This window comes from Rhinolophus ferrumequinum, chromosome 2 (assembly GCF_004115265.2).
Source record: "Rhinolophus ferrumequinum isolate MPI-CBG mRhiFer1 chromosome 2, mRhiFer1_v1.p, whole genome shotgun sequence".
NCBI lineage: Eukaryota > Metazoa > Chordata > Mammalia > Chiroptera > Rhinolophidae > Rhinolophus > Rhinolophus ferrumequinum.
In genome coordinates this window covers 30,735,440-30,756,749 of record NC_046285.1, presented here as the reverse complement: position 1 = coordinate 30,756,749, position 21,310 = coordinate 30,735,440, and the positions used below count along the sequence as shown (strand labels likewise).

At 38.9% G+C, this 21,310-nt stretch overlaps 1 protein-coding gene across 4 annotated transcripts in view; it reads right to left on the bottom strand.

Annotated features, from left to right (window-relative positions):
- Nucleotides 1-238: 238 nt before the first annotated feature.
- NXPE3 (neurexophilin and PC-esterase domain family member 3) overlaps nt 239-21,310 on the bottom strand; it is a 41,887-nt gene continuing 20,815 nt past the window's right edge. For all 4 annotated transcript variants that reach the window (XM_033087538.1, XM_033087554.1, XM_033087561.1 and 1 more), the window contains 4 exons: nt 19,904-20,658; nt 14,379-14,452; nt 3,971-4,177; nt 239-1,665 (listed from right to left, as the gene is read on the bottom strand). In XM_033087538.1, the coding sequence (XP_032943429.1) occupies nt 1,115-1,665; nt 3,971-4,177; nt 14,379-14,452; nt 19,904-20,658 (1,587 nt within the window). In that variant the 3' untranslated portion in view covers nt 239-1,114. The remainder of the gene's footprint in view (nt 1,666-3,970; nt 4,178-14,378; nt 14,453-19,903; nt 20,659-21,310) is intronic.

Here is a 21,310-nt window from a genome sequence, read left to right as displayed (position 1 = left end):
TATTTTGTAAACTTGAAGGTGGCCTTCATGGCTAGGAAAGGAAGATCTTACATTCTCTATTTTAAGTTAAAGAAACAAATTACTTGACCCACTATTCTAAGAGTGTGTACCTTATGCCCAAATCAAGAAATACCTGTTACAGATTTCAATATCTAACTTTAATTTCTAATTAGATTTTAATTTCTAATTTTGGTTAGGAATTCAAAATAACAACCAAAAAAGAAATACATGAAATAGATGGAAATAATTTCCACAACTTTATAATAAATAGCATTTTTTACATAACAATCAATTCTTAAAAGCTTCAAACTTCAGAACACAAAAATAAATTTCCGTTTATAGATTTCACCCTTCTAGTTTCAAAAGTGTTTATTTTAAAATAAGTATTCACCATGTAAAATTTAGCTGAATCAAGAAACAACCACCCAATGCAAATATCAACTGAACATGGAGATTGTATACATACTGCTTTGCATATCTACTTTTTGCTTCTTTTCTAGATAAAAGCAGAACACTGCAAATATTCTCACTAGAAATTCTGACCAAGGGCACTGGTCTTTCTAGGTAATTCTTAAAAAGTGGATCATGAAGAGAAACTCCCGAGACAGGCTTCAGTGCGTTACAGGAGCCATGGACAATATATGCCTCCTTAGTTCACCCAGCTGCAGATGGACCAACTGTGCTATTTGTGCAGACGTGCTCAATTTCCTTTGCCACATAAGCTATAGACACTCTACTGCCAGCCAAACTCGTCCCTTCCATGTAGGTCGGATCATTTTTCATACTTTTTAGTACAGTAATCTCCTCTCCCAGGAGAAGCTAGTTAAAACACACTCATTAGCATCTTTGGTTACAAGGGCAATACAGTGTGTGGATGCTGTTAATAATTGTTCTCCCATGGCCAAGTCAAGATTGGAGAATATTCTATAGGTAACCTATAATGTAATCTGCATTTTCTATGCTCCTTACAAGTCATTATATAAAGTCCAGCTCTTCTTGAAATTTTTTACATGTCAATGGGAGCCATCTCTCCACAGGGCCACACATAATCTCTGTAATGCAGGTGATGGAGAAAGTCGCTGAAAGTGATTCCTCCAGTCCCCTCCAGGGCAGGCTAGGTCTCCAAGGGGCACACAAAGGACAAGAACATGTCTAGTTGGTTCTTCACAATAACTTCATCTGGATGTAGCTTGTGGGGTAGATAATGGGCCAGAGTCATCTCCCAGGCATCAACGAGATAGACTCCAACCCCTGAGAACATCTTCCGAAGGATGGAGTCCAGCTGAAAGTTGTACCAGTCACTGTTGAAAAGGCTCACCTCCGGCCCCAGCTCTTGGGCGTTCGCTGTCCGGATAACGATCACGGTCTTAGGGCTTCGATCCAGGAGCTGGACCACTGCTCGCCGGATGTTCCTGAGCCGCCGGATATACACCTCCAAGGGGAAGGTGCTGAAGTGAGACCACACAGCTATGGCAACCACGGTGTTCTTCCCTCCCACGATGCCATTCAGCTCATTCGCCACATAACGGAGCTCACTGCTAAAGACGGTGGTGAAGCGGATGGGTGGGCCGTGGCAGCGGTACTTGAGCAGGATGTTGTGCTTCTGGTCCACCGCAAGGAAGGGACCCACATTCTTGGGACTGCCCAAGTTAAACTCCACTAAATCTGAAACAAAGAAAACCCAAATTCATAGAAATGTTCTAACCAAGCAAATACACTTTCTTTATTCTTTACTTAGTGGCTTCAAAAAACAGGTTTTAAAATGAAAGTAGAAGAAACAGGTACAATACAAATGTAAATGCAATGCCTAGGTCACTGCCTCACTCATCCCAACAGTCTTTAGTCTAACAGTTCTTATTTAAATCACTCCATAAACGTGACATTACAAGTAATAATATCAGTGATAGATTATACACCTATGTCCATACCTCAGAAATAAAATAACCTGTTTACCACTATTAAGTCAAGAAATCTTCCTGTTTGCACTGATGGTTGAAAATCTAAAAAACCAACTTGGCACTTACACGTTACTGTTCTAATAAATATTCTTTCTTCCAGGACAAAGGCTATAACTTCTGCTTTTCTATGAACACATAATAGTCACTAAATACCTCTTTTTGCTATAAGGGAAAGAAACGAGAGACTCTGTTTCTTCTGACTTTCAATTTCACCCTCTGGATGGAAAAGCATGTTAATATCTTAGAGAACTTCCATCTCTGTCATAAGAATAACAAAGACAGCAGCACAGTTAGAATTCTCTTCTTCCCCCCACTTTATCTGCTGTGTTTCAAAGTCCAGCTTCTCTGAAGATACCAGGAATCACTGATTCCTTGTTACTCATAAAAAAAAACAACTTTGTATAATTCATCATTTAACATACGCCCCATGAGGATAGGCCTGTCTCATATCCCTAAATATTCCTGCAAGTGCCTTACAGAAAACAGACTAATTTTGGCAACCCAATTCAGATAACATTCTCTAAGCACCTACTCAGTGCCAGCTACTACAGTGCTATAAGTCAGCAGTGCTCAGACGGAGAAGTTAGTCCTTGCCCTCAAGGCGTTTCCAGTCGGTTCTAAAGAAGTAACATCAAACTATATGTCCCATATTTCTCTTGAGGGTTAAGGTAAAGGTTTGTGTTTTTTCCCATGCAGTCCCAGGCTCCTTTTCTAGATGTGCCTATCTAATTCATTACTATAATACTTACCATTTAGCCCCCACTTAATTGAATAAAAGCTCAACCTACCACTCTTTCTTTTGATTAAGATCAAGTACAGACACAAAGCTTTATCAGGTGAAAATCTCTACGAGGGTAAGGCGGAAAATGATCAAGACAATGTGATCACTGCTATGAAAGGAAATACCAAGCTACGTCATTAGAACTTAAGAATCAAGCAACTCCTGGAGGGCCCTGCCTGGTCGGCATCAAACCATGCTTAGCATCATGCCATACAAAGTATTTCCTTTCTCTTGATTTATAATTTATGCTTTACTGACTAGAACTCAGCTATGTCTATTTCAATAAAAAACAATCAAAACAAAAACTGGAATTAACTTTTCACTTTTTGAGGTCACATCTACTTCTCTCTTCCTAAAACTTAAATGTGAAAGTTGATATAATAAATAAAAGAGAAAAAAGAAAAACATCACAAACAACAACTCACAAGAAACCATGGGAATTTGCTTTATAAAAATCCCTGCCCATATACAGCCCTTAAAAACAGTTCCCACAGAATTATTTATCAGCTCTCTAAATTGCAAGCAAAGTTGTTAGTCCTCTAGTCCTCCTGCCTGGGATCCATCCTTCCTCACCCCTTCCAGGAAGAGAAAGGCCCATTGTGAATAAGGAATGGTCTTCCACTGAGTGGGGTTTATTCCAAGTCTAGAGAGTAACCCTGGAGCCCAGCAGCGAAACCAGGAAGCTAAGACTGCTGGGACTTACCCAGACTCCCTCAGTAGAAGCAGCTCCATCTCTGAGTCACCCAATGGAATGCCCGATGGATGACATCAGGACGGCTTTCCTGCATGGACATGTTAAAACAGCCTAGTCAGTTGGGCTGCTTCCTTCCTTCAGCTTGGATTTGGACTGAAGAGAACTAAGAGAGAAGCAACTGAAAATGTCCACCTCTAGAATATTAGAAGTGATGTGATATTGTCCAGCTGCCTCATCTCACATGGAGAAATGAAGCCCCTTTGAGAAGCAAATGATTTGTCCAAGGTCACATAGCTAATCAGTGGTGTGAACTTCATACAATAAGAACCCAGTGCTTCCATCAATACATCACAACCCCACCATTGAGCAAAAACTATCACACATCTCTCCAGGGTTAAGATACCTCTTTAGTCCTACAGAGAAATAACTGCTTTTTCACTTGATGCCTTTCTTCAGGCACCTGAGTGAGTCTGCTTATTTCAAAGATGATTTCGTGCATATGGGAAAGAGTTCTGAAACAAAACACAAAGTACCAACCTGGAACAAATGTAGTCAGGTATTCAAACCATTGCCTGATTGTTGAGTCACCAAATAAATACACTAGTTTTCTTTGTAAGCATTCTGTAATGTTGTCAGGATCATTAAACTGGCGCATCTTAAGCTTTCTAGGCCGCCACTGATCTTTGTAATAATACCCAGAAGGAAAAGTTCCTGAGTCTTGAGATAGTTCTAGGTTGTTAGTTTCTGAAAAGAAAAAGGAAAAAAATGAGATATTCTGAAATTCTTCTCCAACAAACCACACATGAAAAAAGGTTTCAAGAAACACAATTATTACGCCCCTATAGTTGTTAGCCTGATGGCATGAGGGTAACATTTCCTGCTGTCACATCTCAAAGAAATCCCAAACTTCCCCCTTGTTACCAAAGGTTCTCCTTTGCACAAAAATGGGAAGGTCTGAAATGGGTGTTAAGAGTGTTGGTGGACAGAAGGGGAAAAGGGGACTTCGAGCATTCCCCGATTATGCATGTTTTTAATCAAAGCCAAAAATAAAGGCAGTCAAAAACCAAGGAAACATGTAAATATAAGCATTGTCCACTGCTATCCCAGAATAGAAGTTTCTCATCCAAATGCCTGTGAGGCAAATAACAGCTTAAATTCATATTTTACATATACATAGTTAACAGTCCACTGTTTCTCAGCCCATCAAAAGGAAAGTTTTAACCCAAGGGTCCTACAATCAACTATTAATTCAGAAAACCACCAATTCAGAGACCAAACTATGACAGACAGTCTAAAGAATTATTCCTCACTATACAAAAGGTTCGCAGGTCTTTGTGAACATTGAACAATATTAAAAATACAACCATGTGTATTCATGGTTATAGTCTAGCTACACATGATAACAGTGCCAGGACCCATTTCAGAGGAAGAATCAACATCCTTCTGCCCTAACACCTCCCTTAGAAAATGCCACTATGGAAATAACACACTTTACATGCTTCAAAACAGACAGACAGGGATGGTTAATGTTTCTTACAGGTATACTTTGCACAAGACACTGTTGTGAGCAATTAAACATATTATCCATATGGTGCTCGGGGCAATCCTTTAGGGTATGTCCTATTATTATCCTTACCTTTCAGCACAGTTAAGCAATATGACCTAGGCCCCAGAGCTGGTAAGTAGCAAAGCCAGGACCTGATACAAGCAGATGAGCCCCAAAGCCCATGCTCTTAACCACGATGGTATACTGCCTCTCAAAAACAGATGTTTGTAGATATCAACCATTTTCTTTTTGGCTTTTTTCCTGATGGTATACACTTATTCGTTTCTAACACTTATTCAAATCCACAATCTTCAGAAAACCACCAATCATTTTATATCACTTCCTCGCACTCCCCAAGGTTCAAACTTGATCATAATCCAGTGATTCTATAGTCTCACCTGTTAAACCACAATTCAAAATCCAAACGCTTATATGACTTAGAAATTTAAATTTGAGTCCCCTATTTGTGACTATTTTCACCTTAATTTGATTTCTTGATATTGCCCTTATTACTTAGAATTATTTTGGTTTTATTCTCTTTAAGAAAGGTGCCCTTCAACAACAAGGTTTCCGCTTATACTCCGGTTCTACCTGGCATGGGATGGTGGGCTGTGGGGAGCCACCACCCTCCCTCCACCCCCCCACAACGAGATTGAAAACGGCAACTGGACTTGGAGCTGATAGGTCCTGGGGAAAAACACACTGTTCCCCAATAAAGTCCTAAAAAAAAAAAGTGCCTTATTTGACAGATAGTGTATACTTAATCTTTTTTCTTACATATCTGCTAATTTTTTGCCTGTTCAGGGCCTCAGCTAAAAAGTAAACAGCATTTATAAAAGTTTTATTTTGCAAATGTGATCATGAAAGAAAAAATAGGAGGTTGGATAAATATTTTTTGTTGTTACCAGAATTGAGGGGATCAAAACTGCTAATGTGCTGGAGATGTTTGTGAATCATGCGCTGTGGAAGTTTTTGTATCAGAGTTGAGTTCTTATTCAGAACAATCCATTTCAACACAGACATTGGTAGAAGGGGTGGCTAGGGGAGCGTGACCAGATACACCTTGGACTGGACTCCACCCAGATATCTATAATTTATTTCCTGACCCATTCGTTACCCTAACATTCTTCAAACTGTGGGATTCTGAAAGATGAAGTATGACAATTGCCACACCTCGGTAGGTACTTAAATATTTATTGAATGAATGAAAGGATGGATGGATGAATCAATGAGAATGAAGAGAAAAAGATTAATCAGATTGCTGGCTAAAGAAGAAACGCCCCTTCACTGTCTTCATTCAAATGTGTATTTGGCTTATTCAAAAACAATTTCTCAACATGTACTAAGTGTGGCTTTCCCATTGTTACCACATGTTGCCCAAAGCTCCCTCAATTATATCAGCATGTCACGGCTGCACAGGCCAGAGAGTTCCAGAGCAGACACCGGGGGCCCAAAGAAAATATTTACTGTGATGGGTATTACAAGTGATTTTGAAGTCACAATTTTTACCAGGGTTAATTCAGTAGAACCGACTATTCTGTGTCAAATACATGCTATAAAGAAAAGTGTGTATCACACGGGAACCAATTACCATTTCTATTCAAATGTTAATTATATTTATTACCAGAGTTAAGTCAAGCAAAGCAAATCAATTACTGAACCTGACATTAATTCTTTAAACCTGTAGCGCTAAATAACAGAACTTATTTTTAAAGTGAAATGCGTGTACCTACATTGCCCTCTTATGGTCAGCTGGGACAAAAACATTTCCTGACAAATAGAATTTTAAGCAGTCTGAAGTTGTTTAAAAAGTCAGTGTTTCTTGGAACTCAAAATGCATTTTCATGTAAGGTAACTGAGATATAAAAGCCTCTTCAAATAATAATATAACACCGAATGTACTATACATGCAGAATAAAAATAATTTTAAAAAAATGAGTTACTACTCAATTTTATGGTTATCTTGAATGTAGATGGTGAAGAAAGAAGTTTACGCAGAGGTGGTTATAAAGGCAGATATAAATATCTTTATACAAACTCAGAAGAGACAGTTTTGATTATTTGCAAGTAGGTCCCTGCTTCTCTAAAATGTCTTGGCTTCTCTTTAAAGCCCATGGCTTAAATTTCCCTCCAAAAGGCATCATCCCAGGTCATTCATTAGCCATAATGAGGATTATCTGGGCCACAAATGGCACAAAATGAGAGAGAGAAAAGCAGAGAGAGAAATTCCCCTAGGTTATTCTAGAAAGAGCTAGAGAGGGATACACTGAAAATTCAGGGTGGGATATATGTTGGTGCACATGTGCTGACACAATGTCCTTAATTTTATGGCATGGAATTATCCATAGAAGAACAGTAAAAGGCAGGACAAAGGGAATGCATGGTTCATGAAGGGAAAGAAAGACAAGAGAGAAGAAACGGAGTCAAACAATTCCTTGACCAGGAAACACGATGAACACAGGAATGCTTGGGTGACATCTCAGAAAGATGAGGAATGAGGATAGGTGTATATCAAGCTGTTTAGGCACAGCCGGTCACGTTGTATAAGGAGAAATACCTGTAGATTCAGAGAATGTTGAAAGAGACCTCAGTCCAAATATCTTTTAAAGGTGAAGAAAACTAGTTACTTCGTAACTTGCCAAAGTTTCTCAAAGAGTTGTAGGGACAGGTTGTGGTAGAAGCACTCTTTACAAAGACATACATTCTATCACTGATACAGTTGTGGGCGTGTGCTTCCTTCCCCCAAATGGTGTGAGTTAGTTGGATTTTATATGTAAGATATGAGCCCTTTGATTTTCTAAGTTAATTGGACCTGTACCTTGATTTCATTATCTATAAGTGGGTACATTTCTAGTTATATTAAAGGGTTATTGTAAAAATGTAATACTATAATAGTGTGACAGTATGTTTTTAATAGTAGAGGGCAGTAATGGAACGCTGGAAATATTCTCTATGTTCTAAACATTCTATATCTTTACCTGGGTGGTAATTTATTAGTTTTCTATTGCTGTGTAACACATCACCACAGATTTAGTGGCTTAAAAATAAGGGGCATTTATGACCTACAGTTCTGTAAGTTGAGTCTGGGGCATGGCACAGACAGGCTCTCTGCTCAGGTCTCAGACTGAAATCGGATGTCAGCAGGGCTATGTTCTTTTCTGAAAGCCCTGGAAAAGAATCTGCTTCCAAGCTCATTCAAGTGGGCTAAACTGAGTTCCCTGTAGTTATAAGCAACTTTATTTCCTTCACTTTCCTTTTGACTGAGTTTCTCATTTCCTCGCAGGTTGTCAGCCAGGGGATGCCCTCAGCTCCTACAAGCTGCCTACAATTCTTGCTACATGGCCTCCTTCATCTTTCAAGCCAGCAACAAGAATCTCCCTCACATGAAATCCTTCTCATGTGGAATCCTTCTCACACTTTTAATTTCTTTCTTTAGGAAGAACCTGGTCCTTGTTCAGGGCCTATCTGATTAGGCCAGACCTACCCAGGATAATTGCTCTTTTTTTAAAGTCAACTTTGTCATATAATGTAACTGAAGGGAAGGGATTAATAAGGGCACGGATCAGTAGGAGTCATCTCAGAATTTGGCCTACCACAGTTACAAAGAGATGTACAAATATAAAAAGCCATTGTACTATATGCTTATGATCTGTGTGCTCCATTAGATATATTTCAAAACATAAAGAAAAACAGTAAAGAACCATAAATTTGTTAATAATTATTCTGTTGCCATTAGATCTAGTCCTCTCCTAAACTCTCTAAAAAAGATACAAGCTCCAGTTAGCTGTTGATGAAATTAGAAGCCATCAAGGTCCCTAAACCATGAGGCTATGATAGTCTGGGGACCACAGCACAGGTGCTTAGGAAAATTCAGCAATAATTGTGCCACTAGGAAAGCCTGTCAGAAAGCAGACACTTACTTGCCCTTGACAAGGCAGTCTAGTCAACTTAAAAGCTGTGTTGCTTTTCAGGGATGTAAAGTACAGCATAAGGAGTATAGTTAATAATACTGTAATAATGTATAGTGCCCGGTGGGTACGAGACTTACCAGGGGGATCACTTCGTAAATTATATAAATGTCTAACCACTATACTCTATACCTCGAATTAATATAACATTGCATGTCAACTGTAACTGAAAAAAAATTTTTTAAAAATTAAAAATAAAATACTTTTAAAGCTGTGTTGCTTTGCTTTTGACTGGAATTATACCCACGCAAGGGGGTAGCACTGGCAATCTCAAGCAATCCACCAGACTCTAAATATGCACCTTAGAATAAATTTACCTTGTAGGAAAATCATGTAACTCATAAATAAATAACACAATTTCATAGGAGATTTTTAAAAACCCTCCAAAATATAGGATTCATAAGTGAAATAATAAAAGTGGAAAGACTATGAACCCTTCCAAGACAATACAAGATGGGCCTGAAATATCTTGCGATGTCGGAAAGGACATATTCAAAAAACAAAACGAAACAAAAAATGCTGAGAGCATGTCAATGGGCAAAGAAGCCAAACTGGAAAAGTTCCCAATTGCCAAAATTGGAATAATTTGAACAACAACAACAACAAAAAGATTGAATTGGATGATAACCCGAAGAATGAAATAAATAATCTTTAGTCCATACTGATAATAAAATATTAGGTTGGTGCAAAAGTAATTACGGTTTAAAAGGTTAAAAATAACTGCAAAAACTGCACCAACCTAATAAATGGGGGGAAAAGGGACAACTCTTCCTTACAGAAAAATTCCAATTAACATATGTCTTAAGAATGAGACATACAGCAATTCACTATTAGAACACCACAGAAATAATTGCTGTAGGCAAGATCTACTAATGAATGCTAAAATTAGCAGGTGAAAATTTAAGCAGAAACAGAATGTTTATGTAGTGTCTGTATTAGTTTCCTGTGTCTGCTATAACAAAGTGCCACAAAGATAGATAGGCACTTTTTAAAACAACATAAATTTATTCTCTTACAGTTCTGGAAGCCAGAAGTTCAAAACCAGTATCCCTGCGCCAAAACCAAGGTGTCAGCAGACCCATGCTCTCTCTGTAGGATTTAGGGGAAAAAATTGTTTCCTTGCCTTTTCTAGAGCTGTATTTTTTAGCTCACGGCCCCTGTCTCCATTTTTAAAGCCAGCAGCATGGCATCTTCAGATTATCTCTCTGCTTCCAACTTCATGTTGCCGTCAGTCTTCTGTATGAAATCTCCGTCTGCCTCCCTCTTAAAAGGACACTTGTGATTGCATTTAAGGCCGACTCAGAGAACCCAGATAATCTCCCATCTCAAAACGCTTAATTTAATCACATATGCAAAGGTTATTTTGCCATATAAGGTAACATTTACAAATTTGAGGAATTAGTATCTTGGGAAGGTTGGTGCATTATTCAGCCTACCACAGTCTCAGAGTATCTCCCCAGAACACTGAGTAAATACAGAGATAAAATAAGTTTATAGTGGAGAACCCTGGCAGACATCACTTTAACGAAGTGATCAAGGTTAACATTATTAGAAATGCATATTGACACCAGGTACCTACTAAGAGGGCACAACATTTCTTTCCAAAAATGCATAATTTCATTCTAATCACAAGAAAACATCAGACAAACCCAAATTTAGAGACATTCTAAAAAACATCTAACCAATGCTCTTCAAAAGTGTCAAGGTCATGGAAGATTAATGAAAGACTGAGGAACTATGACAAAAGGAAGACTAAGGAAATGTGGTGACTAAATGCAATGTGGGATCCTGCACTGGATTCTGAAACAGAAATAGGACACGACTGGAAAAACTGATGAAATCCAAATAAATTCTATAGTTTAGTTAATATTGTACTGATGTTAAATTCCTAGTTTTGATAAGTGTTCTGTAATTACATAAGATGTTAGCATAAGGGGAAGCTGGGTGAAGGCTATACGGGAACTCTGTACTATTTCTGCAACTCTTCTTTAAAGTCTAAAATTATCAGAGAGAAAAAAGAACTTTTTAAGAGAAGGAAGTAACAAAGGGGAGGGAGGATAGGAGTCCTTCGTTTAGGATCTTTGAGTGCCCCCTGCTGGTCACTAGGGTGAACTTCAGTGAGGTTCTGCCAAGCTGGACTTCTTTGATATTATATAAAGCAATTGCCCTTTTCTTTCCAGTTATGTACAGTGCCTGCTCCGAGATGGTTTTCTCAAAGCCAGGCTATTCTTCTCCTACTGACTCATGGTTGCTTTCTTCCTCTAAAACTCCATCAAAAACCTCACTAGTTACTGAATCTGCCTTCTCTCTAAATACAATCATGCATCACAAACCCTCAACCACTTCCTGGATGAAACCCAAAACCTGTCCAGTACAAGTAAACTATCTCCAAAGCTCCTCTCACTGACCATCCCACTAAACACCGATAGACATCACAAGCACGGCAAGCCAGACAACTGGGGTGGTGGGAGAGAAAGCTAGATGTGGTAGTGGGACAGGGCTTCCCGAGGTATCAGACATGAGAAAGTGTGAGGAATGCAGTACTACTGGGGAATACCACGTCTACTAACAACTTGGCCGTGGGGTTGAGGGCCAAGCAGATAAGAGATAAGTAATTTCCATTAATGTTTTTCCATATGAATACCCTCTAAAATTAGTAACTCACTGGGTTCAAGTAAATCAAATACAGCTCTTCATTAGGAAAAGATTGGGATTTTTTGTGGCATCTGATAATGGAGACCAGAGATATAGACTGGCAGTGTTCTGCCTGCATCTAGGCCATGAATAAATTTTATTAGCCCACACAATACTTTAAAAGTTTTGAATTAGATGTCAATTTTTTGAAATCTGGAGATTTCACATTTAAAATTTAAGATTTCTGGGTTTTCATGGGAAAACAAAATCTACATATCTTGCCGAATTGGGTCTACATTTCTGCATGGCAACAATGCAGAATGAAGTGAGCAAAGGCTGCCCCCTTTAGACGGTACTTGCTCTTTGATTCCTTCCCCACCACTCACACAACATATGCACATGGCTAATACCCACCCTGCTGGATCCATGTGTGTTATATACCTAGTCCCTGTGGTATTAGTGTTTGCCACACCTGCTGTGTGCAATACTATATATACAAGGGGTGATCAAAAAAATACGGTATTTAAATTAAAAAATTTATTACAGTAAAAGACACATTGCCATTAATCCTCCTCAAAATACTCCCCTTCACTTCGAACACTTATCACATCGTTCTTGCCACTTTCTGAAGCACTTCTGGAAGTCCTCTTTCATGAGGACTTTATTTGCACTGTCATGGCTGCCTGAATCGATTAATGTTCTGAATAGATTCAAAACATTTTCCTTTCATGGTCATTGACTTTGAGGAAGAGCCAGAAGTTGCACGGTACCAGATCCGGTGAATAAAGTGGATGAGGACACACCATAATATTTTTATTTGACAGAAACTGACATACCAGAAGCAATATCTGACACAGAGCCTTTCCACTGTGATCAATAAATACAGTGAATGCTGCTGCTGCATGCCATCCAACAGAAAGACAGGGTTCTTCAACACGGGAAGTGGCGCGTCAAACTTTAGCAACAATGTGTGGTAAGTTTCAACTTGTTCGGTGCAGTCAGTCGGGTGTGAGCTACGGTTGAGAGAAGGGGTGTCTTAAAGTGTGCCATAAATCATCCTCCATCATGACAAAACTCTGTGTCACACATCATTTCTAGCATATGGCAATTTCTGTCAAATAAAAACATTACGGTGTGTCCTTATCCACCTTATTCACTGGATCTGGCACCGTGCGACTTCTGGCTCTTCCCCAACGTTAAAATGATTCAGGACATCAAGGCAGTCACAAGAGCACAACTAAAGATATTCAAGAAAGAGGACTTCCAGAACTGTTTCAGAAAGTGGAAAGAACGATGGGATAAGTGTGTTTGAAGTGAAAGAGAACATTTTGAGGGGGATTAATGGCAATGTGTCTTTTGCTGTAATAAATTTCTTTTTAAACATTCACCGTATTGTCTGATCACATCTCGTATGCTTTCAACAGCTAACAGGACCTTGCTTCCATCTGCACTTAGCCAAAAGGTCAAGAAGCAATTGTCTGCCATCTGCATAAGCCTCTGTAATAATGTTCATCCTTTCTTTCTAAAAGTCACTATAGCTAATGTTATCTATTCAGCAAAACCATAACACATACATTTACTCTTCTGAATTTCATTCTTTTACTTTTAATAATATCCTATACCAATGAATCAGAACTACCTGGAAGGTTTGTTAAAACACAGATTACTGGACCCACTCCCCAGAGTTTTTGATTCCGTAGTCTGAGGATGGACCCAAGAATCTGCAGTTCTAACAAGGACCCCGGTGCTGATGCTGTCAGTCCAGACAGCATCCTTTCACTAACCCAATGTTGTTGTTGTTGTTGTTTTAATTCAGGTTTTTATTTTGTTTGTTTGGTGTTTTTTTTAAAGATTTTATTGGGGAAGGAGAACAGGACTTTATTGGGGAACAGTGTGTACTTCCAGGTCTTTTTCCAAGTCCAGTTGTCCTTTCAGTCTTAGTTGTGGAGGGCGCAGCTCAGTTCCAGGTCCAGCTGCCGTTGTTAGTTGCAGGGGGCGCAGCCCACCATCCTTTGCGGGAGTTGAATTGGCAACCTTGTGGTAGAGAGGACACGCTCCAATCAACTGAGCCATCAGGGAGCTCAGCGGCAGCTCAGCTCAAGGTGCTGTATTCAATCTTAGTTGCAGAGGGCACAGCCCACCATCCCTTGCAGGAGTCAAAGAATCAAACTGGCAACCTTGTGGTTGAAAGCCCACTGGCCCATGTGGGAATTGAACCCGCAGCCTTTGGAGTTAGGAGCTCCAACCGCCTGAGCCACTGGGCCGGCCCACTAACCCAGTGTTCTTGATTTAAAAATTTCCAAGACAATTTTACACTCATCTCTTAAGTATCTCTAGAGCAGTGATATCCAGCAGAACTTTCTGCAATGATAGATACATTCTTTATAAAATGCTCTCCAGCATGGTAGCCCCTAAACACTGTGAATGACTGTTGAGCATGTGTGACTAAAGAATTTCATTTTTAATATTATTTCATTTTAGTTTATTTAAATAGCCACATGAAGCTAATAGCTACCATAATGGATGGCATAGCTCTGTCGGGTCTTGAGCTAAACAGAAAGGGGAGTAGGGGAAGAAGACAACTTTTACATGAGTATAAATAGCAAAACCCAGGCTACGGACATAAGATCTAATTTATTTTCATCTAAAAGCTCTTTCAGAATTTTCACTTGTGGCCAGAAGTAACCATGGCATATTAAAGGGGGTAAAAGGGTGTTTTGTAACATCAGTGAAAACAACAGAGCCTCAACCCACTAAGCAAGAAAAAGAACAAATTTTCGAGCTCATTCCTTTTTACCTTTTATTCTCCTGGGTATCACCATCACCCAATCAGGTCCACTGGAGTTGATCGGCATTTTGATATTGACACCACTTTAAGAGGAATAAAAAGAGTACAAGCTCAGATTCAGGAACATTTATTTTCCAATATGTATCTTTATTTGTAAATTTAAAAAAGATATCATTTCACGGAGCCTGATTAAAATGAAATGTTCTTAGAGATGTTAATTAACACAATTAATAATAAATAGGGTATATGAATATATAAACTAAATAAGAATTAAATAGGTTCTTAGTTTTTCACTTCTTAGCCCTTAACCCAAACTCCAAAATGACATTCTGGTTTGAATCACTTACTCTCTTTAGACTGAGAGAATGGCTCACACAGATGAGGACGCCTATTTTGTTACTACCTACTTTTCACACTGCAAGTCTATGCGCTATTAAGTCACATGTCAGATTACTTAGGCACATGTCAGATTACCCAGAACTGAGATGAGTCCTACTGGAGACGCCTGTCCCCAGATATGTGCTCATGCAGTACTCTGTTCATCACTGCTATGGCTCTTCAGCATCTGTTCCTCTTACTAAAACCTATACTCTTCAAAGACATGGATTTTGTCTCCTTCATCTTTTGTCTTCAGTACTTAGCACAGTCCTTGGACTAGAGTCCATGCTTGAAAAATATCTCATGGAAGACTGTGTTAAAAAGTGGGGTTGAGTGGAGTCCAGGAGAAGAGTACTGAAAATTCAGTGTAACTATTCCAGAAACTGGGTCACAATAATTAGGCCTCTTGTACTTAGACTGAAAATAAATAAACAAAAAGAAATGCTAACTTTCCAAACTCTTGATATGGGAACTTGTAGTCAGGATTTTTTGTTTCATCAAAAGTCAATTCAAAAGAAATTTGTCCTTAAATGATACTTAAACTTTACTGTTTGCCAGGCACTCCTAGATGCCAGGAATACAACAGTAAACAAAATGCACAGTGTCTCCTCCTTTATGAAACTGACATTATAACGGGGAACAGAGACAAAAAGCAATTAAGGAAGCATAGGGGGCTACATTAGAGAATAACAGAATTTCATTGCTTAAATAAGTGACATTTAAGAGAGGACATGACTTTTAAAAGCACATATAAACTGTTTTCATGAGTTTAGAGCCTTAAGGAAAGGAAACAAAGAAAACTTCACCTCTGCAATATTCCTGTAAAAAATGTTTAACCTCAGTCTAGTCATGCAGACATAATAAAGGGGCAAATCCAAATTAAGGGACATTCTACAAAAGAGTGACATCAAAATCCTCAACATCGTAAAAAAAATAATAATAAGCTAGAGACCTCTTCTGGATTAAAGGAGATTAACGACATAACTAAACACATTGTGTGTGATCAAAGATTAAATGAATTAAAATTAAAAAGGTTGCTATAAAAGACATTATTGGGACAACTGGAGAAACTTGAATATGGACTACATATTAAATAACTATAACATCAATGATAAATATCCCAAATGTGGTAATTGTGTTACGATTATATGTTGGAGAAAGTCCATGATCCTAGGAGACGCATACTCATGGGATTCAGTGCCATGATGTCTGCAACTTACTTTCGAATACTCTGGGGGGAAAATTATACACAAACACACATATAAACACACTTAGAGAGAGAGAAAGAAAGCAAATGTGGCAAAACATTAACAATAGAGAATCTAAGTTAAAGATATATGGGTGCTCATTGCTAGTATTCTTGCAGTGTTTCTAGTGATTTGAAGTTTTTTTAAATACAAACTTAGAAAGAAAAAAGCGTAAATCATGCTAAAATAAAAAGAAGCTTTTTATGTGATAAGCTCATTCTTTCAAAAGGTCTTTCCTTATATTAACAGGATCTTTGAATCAAAGTACTGTTGTTCTTTCCAAAACCAACACTTTTTTTTCTTAAGAGTAAAAAACAAACATTAGATCACCTTATTTATCTGTCATTTAGGGACCCAAAGACCATGGCTAAGCTTCTTAATCCTTTCTAAATTAAGCAACATTATAAGCCACCAAGAGGTAAGAGTGGGTATCAGCTTAACATATTCAGGCCATGAGCTCAAGAGAGTAAACCCAAATGTCCTTCAAATGATCAATTTCAATCTCTTTTTCTTTTCAGTTAGCCTGGTGCAAAATTTCAGAATTTTAATAAACAATGCAAAAAATAAAATCAGCATCAGGACTCTGTCAAATGTTTGGTTTTCAAAAATTTATGCTACATCAAACACTGTTTTCCCAGCCCTATTTCCAGATAAGCCCTATTTCCAGATAAGTAGAATTTCTTAATGATTCTACTAAAAAGTGCCATCAACCAACCTCATTCAGGATATGCAAGTAAGGGGAGGGGCAGACATTATTTTATCCTTCTGGATTCACAGGTGTTTTGGGGTTTAAATGGTAGGATTTGATGTTAGGTACATTTTTAAATTTTACACTTATTTATTTCTGTAACCTTTCTCCCACTTTTTTCCACTTGGAATCTGAGTTAATTACAGGCTACGCTTCCTCCTTTTTGCTAGGCCACGAAGTGGACTGACAGGAGTCCACGAAGTGGACTCTAAAAGGAGGTAACTGATTTCATTCTTCTTTATGGCTGAGTAATACTCCATTGTATAAATGTACCACAGTTTCTTACTCCAGTCATCTACCGATGGGCATTTCGGTTGTTTCCCTGTCTCGGCTATTGTGAACAGTGCTGCAATAAACATAGGGGTGCATAAATTTTTTCAAATTAGTGTTTTGGATTTCTCTGGAAAGATACCTAGGAGTGGAATTGCTAAAAGAACATTATGCTAAATGAAATAAGTCAGATGGAGAAAGACAAATACCATATGATCTCACTTATATGTGGAATTTAAAGAATACAATAAATGAACAAACTAATCAGAAACAGTCTCAGAGACACAGAGGAAAAACTGAGGGTTGCTAGATGGGGGGCGGGTGAGGATGAGGGAGAAGGTGAGCGGATTACAAAGCACAATCAGTAATTACAAGATTACCATGGGGATACGAAAGACAGTTTGGAGAATATAATCAATAATGTTGTAAAGATTTTGTCGAGCATCCAATGGACACCTGTCTTATTAGAGAGACCACTTCAGAGACGGTGTAGATGCCTGATAACTGCAGTGTACACCTGAAGCTGAAGCTGAATAATAATGAATGTCAACTACCATTTTATATATATATATATATATATATATATATATATATATATATATTTACAAAAAGCGGAGTACAGCATAAGGAATAGAGACAGTGGAAATGTAACAGCTGTATGCAATATCAGAGGGATAGTCGATTGGGGGAGGGAGGTTATCACTTTGTTAGGGGTATAAATGATAAATGTCTAACTAGTACATTATTTTGAACACCTGAAACTAATAAAAATAAATAAATAAACAAAAATAAACGGGGGTAACTGAGCAGTCTTCATACATGGGCTAAAAATGCACAGAATGCAATAACTTGCTCAGTCATTAATAAATAACATATCTAAGATCAGACTCAGGATTAAAACTAAAGCTAAAGTCCTTTTGCACTGAGCCATATGAAAACTAGGCCATCTTATCAAAAACAGTACAGTAAATACATTGAGTAGTGCTCCCTTTGCTGGCCTTCTGAAAGCATGACATGAGTTCATCAAATGTGTAACTTAAACTGTTATAACCAAAAACTGACTCCAGAGTGGAGAATTAGAGGATATTATTTTAGAAGCTCTTATAGACCTTAAGGTAGGAAGCTTTCCCCCAGCGAGTAATAACTGGACATAAAACATAAAATTTTTCAGAGTGCCAAGATGTACACAACAAAATATCTACAAGGGAATGTTTTAAAAGTATATTTCATTTAAAAAATTTTTTTAAAAATTTACATTCTTTAAATTAATTGTACTTTTGGTCATGTAGCTTTTATTTTATTTATTTATTTATTTATTTATTTAAAGGAGGGCACAGCTCACAGCGGCCGATGTGGGGAACAGGCAACCTTGGTGTTATTAGCACCTCACTCTAACCAACTGAGCTAACCAGCCACCCTGATAATCTAGCTTTTAAAAGGTTTTATTTCTTAGAAATATTATTTTACTTCAGAACTATATGGAATGTTGAAGAAAACAGAAATTTTAATTCATACTGATTTCATGTATTCTGTTCTCCACATTAGTATATATATTGATCACTACACTGGAAAAGTTGTATACTTACATCCAAACGTATAAAACTTAACTTAAAAATATAGTTTGCTGGGCCGGCCCGGTGGCTCAGTTGGTTGGATAACCATGCCCCTAATGACAAGGTCGCCGGTTCAATTCCCACATGGGCCAGTAAGCTGGGCCAGTAAGCTACACCCTCTACAGTTAAGATTGTAAACAATGGCTCTCCCTGGAGCTGGGCTGCCATGAGCAGCCCGTAACCCAAGGTCGGTCGGCATGAGCTGCTGTAGACTGCCCCAGGCTGCTGTGCTTCCATGAGCGGCTGGCGGCCAGAGTGAGTGGCCAACAGCCAGCATGAGCGGCCATGGGCTGCTGTGGGTTACCGTGTGCTGCCATGAGTGGCCAGTGGCCAGAGTGAGTGGCGAGCAGCCAGTGTGAGCAGCCAGCAGCTGGCGAGAGCTGCCATGAGCTGCTGTGAGCGGTCAGCCAACCGACTGCCTCAGCCGGGGGGGAGCGCAAGACTCAGAATACCAGCATGGGCCAGGGAGCTGTGTCCTACACAACCAGACTGAGAAACAACGGCTTGTACCGGACAGGGAGGTGGGGTGGGAGGTGAAAGAAGGGGGGGGGGAGAAGAAAAAAGAAAAAAAAAAAAATATATATATATATAGTTTGCTGAGGTATTCCTGGCTTCCCATGCATATCATTAAATCAACCGAGCAATGTTGCCATATTCTAGTACTATCAATAAATGTTTATATGATTTTTAACAACTGAAATGTCACTTAAATTTTTTTTAGTTTATTAGATGAAATTAACACATTGTACTGATTACAGTACCTCTGGCAGCTCTGTTCTTGGATGATTTTTTTTTTTAATCTGTTCTGTAAATAAGTGATCTTGCTAATATAGCTATAGATATGCTACGTAGTTCTGAAGTAAAACACAGATATGAGGGTAAACAAACATAAATTCAAGGGTAAAAAAGGGTCTTTAATTTGAACTGGCATAAACTCTAAGCTTCACTTTTAAAAACTAATCACAAAATATAGATCTTGCTTATATAGCTATAGATGTGCTATGTACTTCTGAAGTAAAACACAGACATGAGGGTGAAAAAACAAAAATTCAAGGGTAAATTGTCTTTAATTTGAACTGGAATAAGCACTAAGCTTCATTTTTAAAAAACTAATCACAAAATATAAATCTGCATTTATTTTCTTATTCACCACCTCTCTGAACTGAGCCAAGTGCAGAGAGATATAAGCAGCACATAATCAAAACAAGAAAAGTCTAAATGGGACAAAGTCAGTGGAAAAGCGTTCTTAAATTACCCCCTAGAACAAGGAGCATGTACCTCTGGAAGAAAGCACTCTCTGCAGCAGTTAGGAGGCCTTTCAGGTATCCGCCTTTGAAATGGTTAATTCTGCTGCTGCAAGGGAGCTTCTTTGGTTTGAAGCAGAACCAGGGTTCTCCGGTGTAGAGATCTGTAAAGTTACACAAGGGCAGACTCCCAGGAAGACACACGTTGCACTCAGTAGTTTCAGAAATTCTTCCTGAACGAAAGAGACTCTTGAAATAGACTCTGTCTGGTTTCTCTTCCTGTAGGTACTGAAGAACTCGGATCCCTTCACTGGGGTGGACCAGAGATATGGACACTTTAACTTTGCCTGGCCAGAGCAAAGTGAAAAACACCTTGTAAAACCCATTCTGGTAATCCACCACTCTGCCCACAGCCCCTGCCTGCAGCTTAGGGGAGTGGATTCTGGCCTGCAGGTAGTCTCCACCATACTTCTTGGGCTTGCCTTGAAAATCATGTACATGAACAAGCACCTCTAGCTGGCTTCCCACCCTGAAGAAGGCTGCAGAGTTCAAGATGACAAAGTAGCTGGAAGAAGGGTCACTACTCTTCAAAAAGGGGACTGAGCCCATGTCCGGCACCTGCCACTGCAAGGCAGCCAGCAAGGAGTCCTCCTCCATGCGCTCCCGGCTGGACAGAGTCTGGTGTTCATAGCCACAGTAAGGGTTCCGGCTAATTCCTGTCACCTGGGAGGAGACAAACTGTCCACTACTGTCGACGAATGTGGCTGAAACAGTCTCATGGTCCAAGTACTGAAGAGAAAGACACAAAAACAGAAACCACAAATACAATAAATGTCCTTATAGTCAACCAAATAAACCTTTGCTTCAATTTAAATTTTAATAAAACTACTTGGGATGACACTGTTTCAAAAAACAGAGCTCACTCCTTGTACAGGACTACCTTATGGTAACACAGTTAAATTAAGATGAGGAAGAGACATAGCGGGATCCCCACACTTTTGTGAGTTTTACCTCCAGGAGCTCAATCAGATTCCCACAGGAAACATTGGAGAAAAACCCTCTCATGTTTCCAGCAGAAGGGAAAAGGAATCATTCTGAAATGTACAGAGCATTCTGTTCTTAACAAGGCTTGCCCTCAAGAGAAACTATTTTACCAGAGGCTAACCTATTGGGGTTTTATCAGAGCCTAACCAAACGGGGGTAAGGGACATACCCAAGTCCGGCCCATTCTAACCGTTCTGTCCAACTGAAGGATGGGGGAGGACTAAGAAGCACTTGCCTTCACAGCCCAGAGCACAAGCTCATAATGGACCGAGACCTTAACCGTTGGACTATAACACACTTCATCACCCTCACACCTTACCACCACACCACTAAAAGCCTATTTATTGGAGTTCCTTTTACCCAGTGAATATATCATGTCCACCTTTCAACAAAAAAT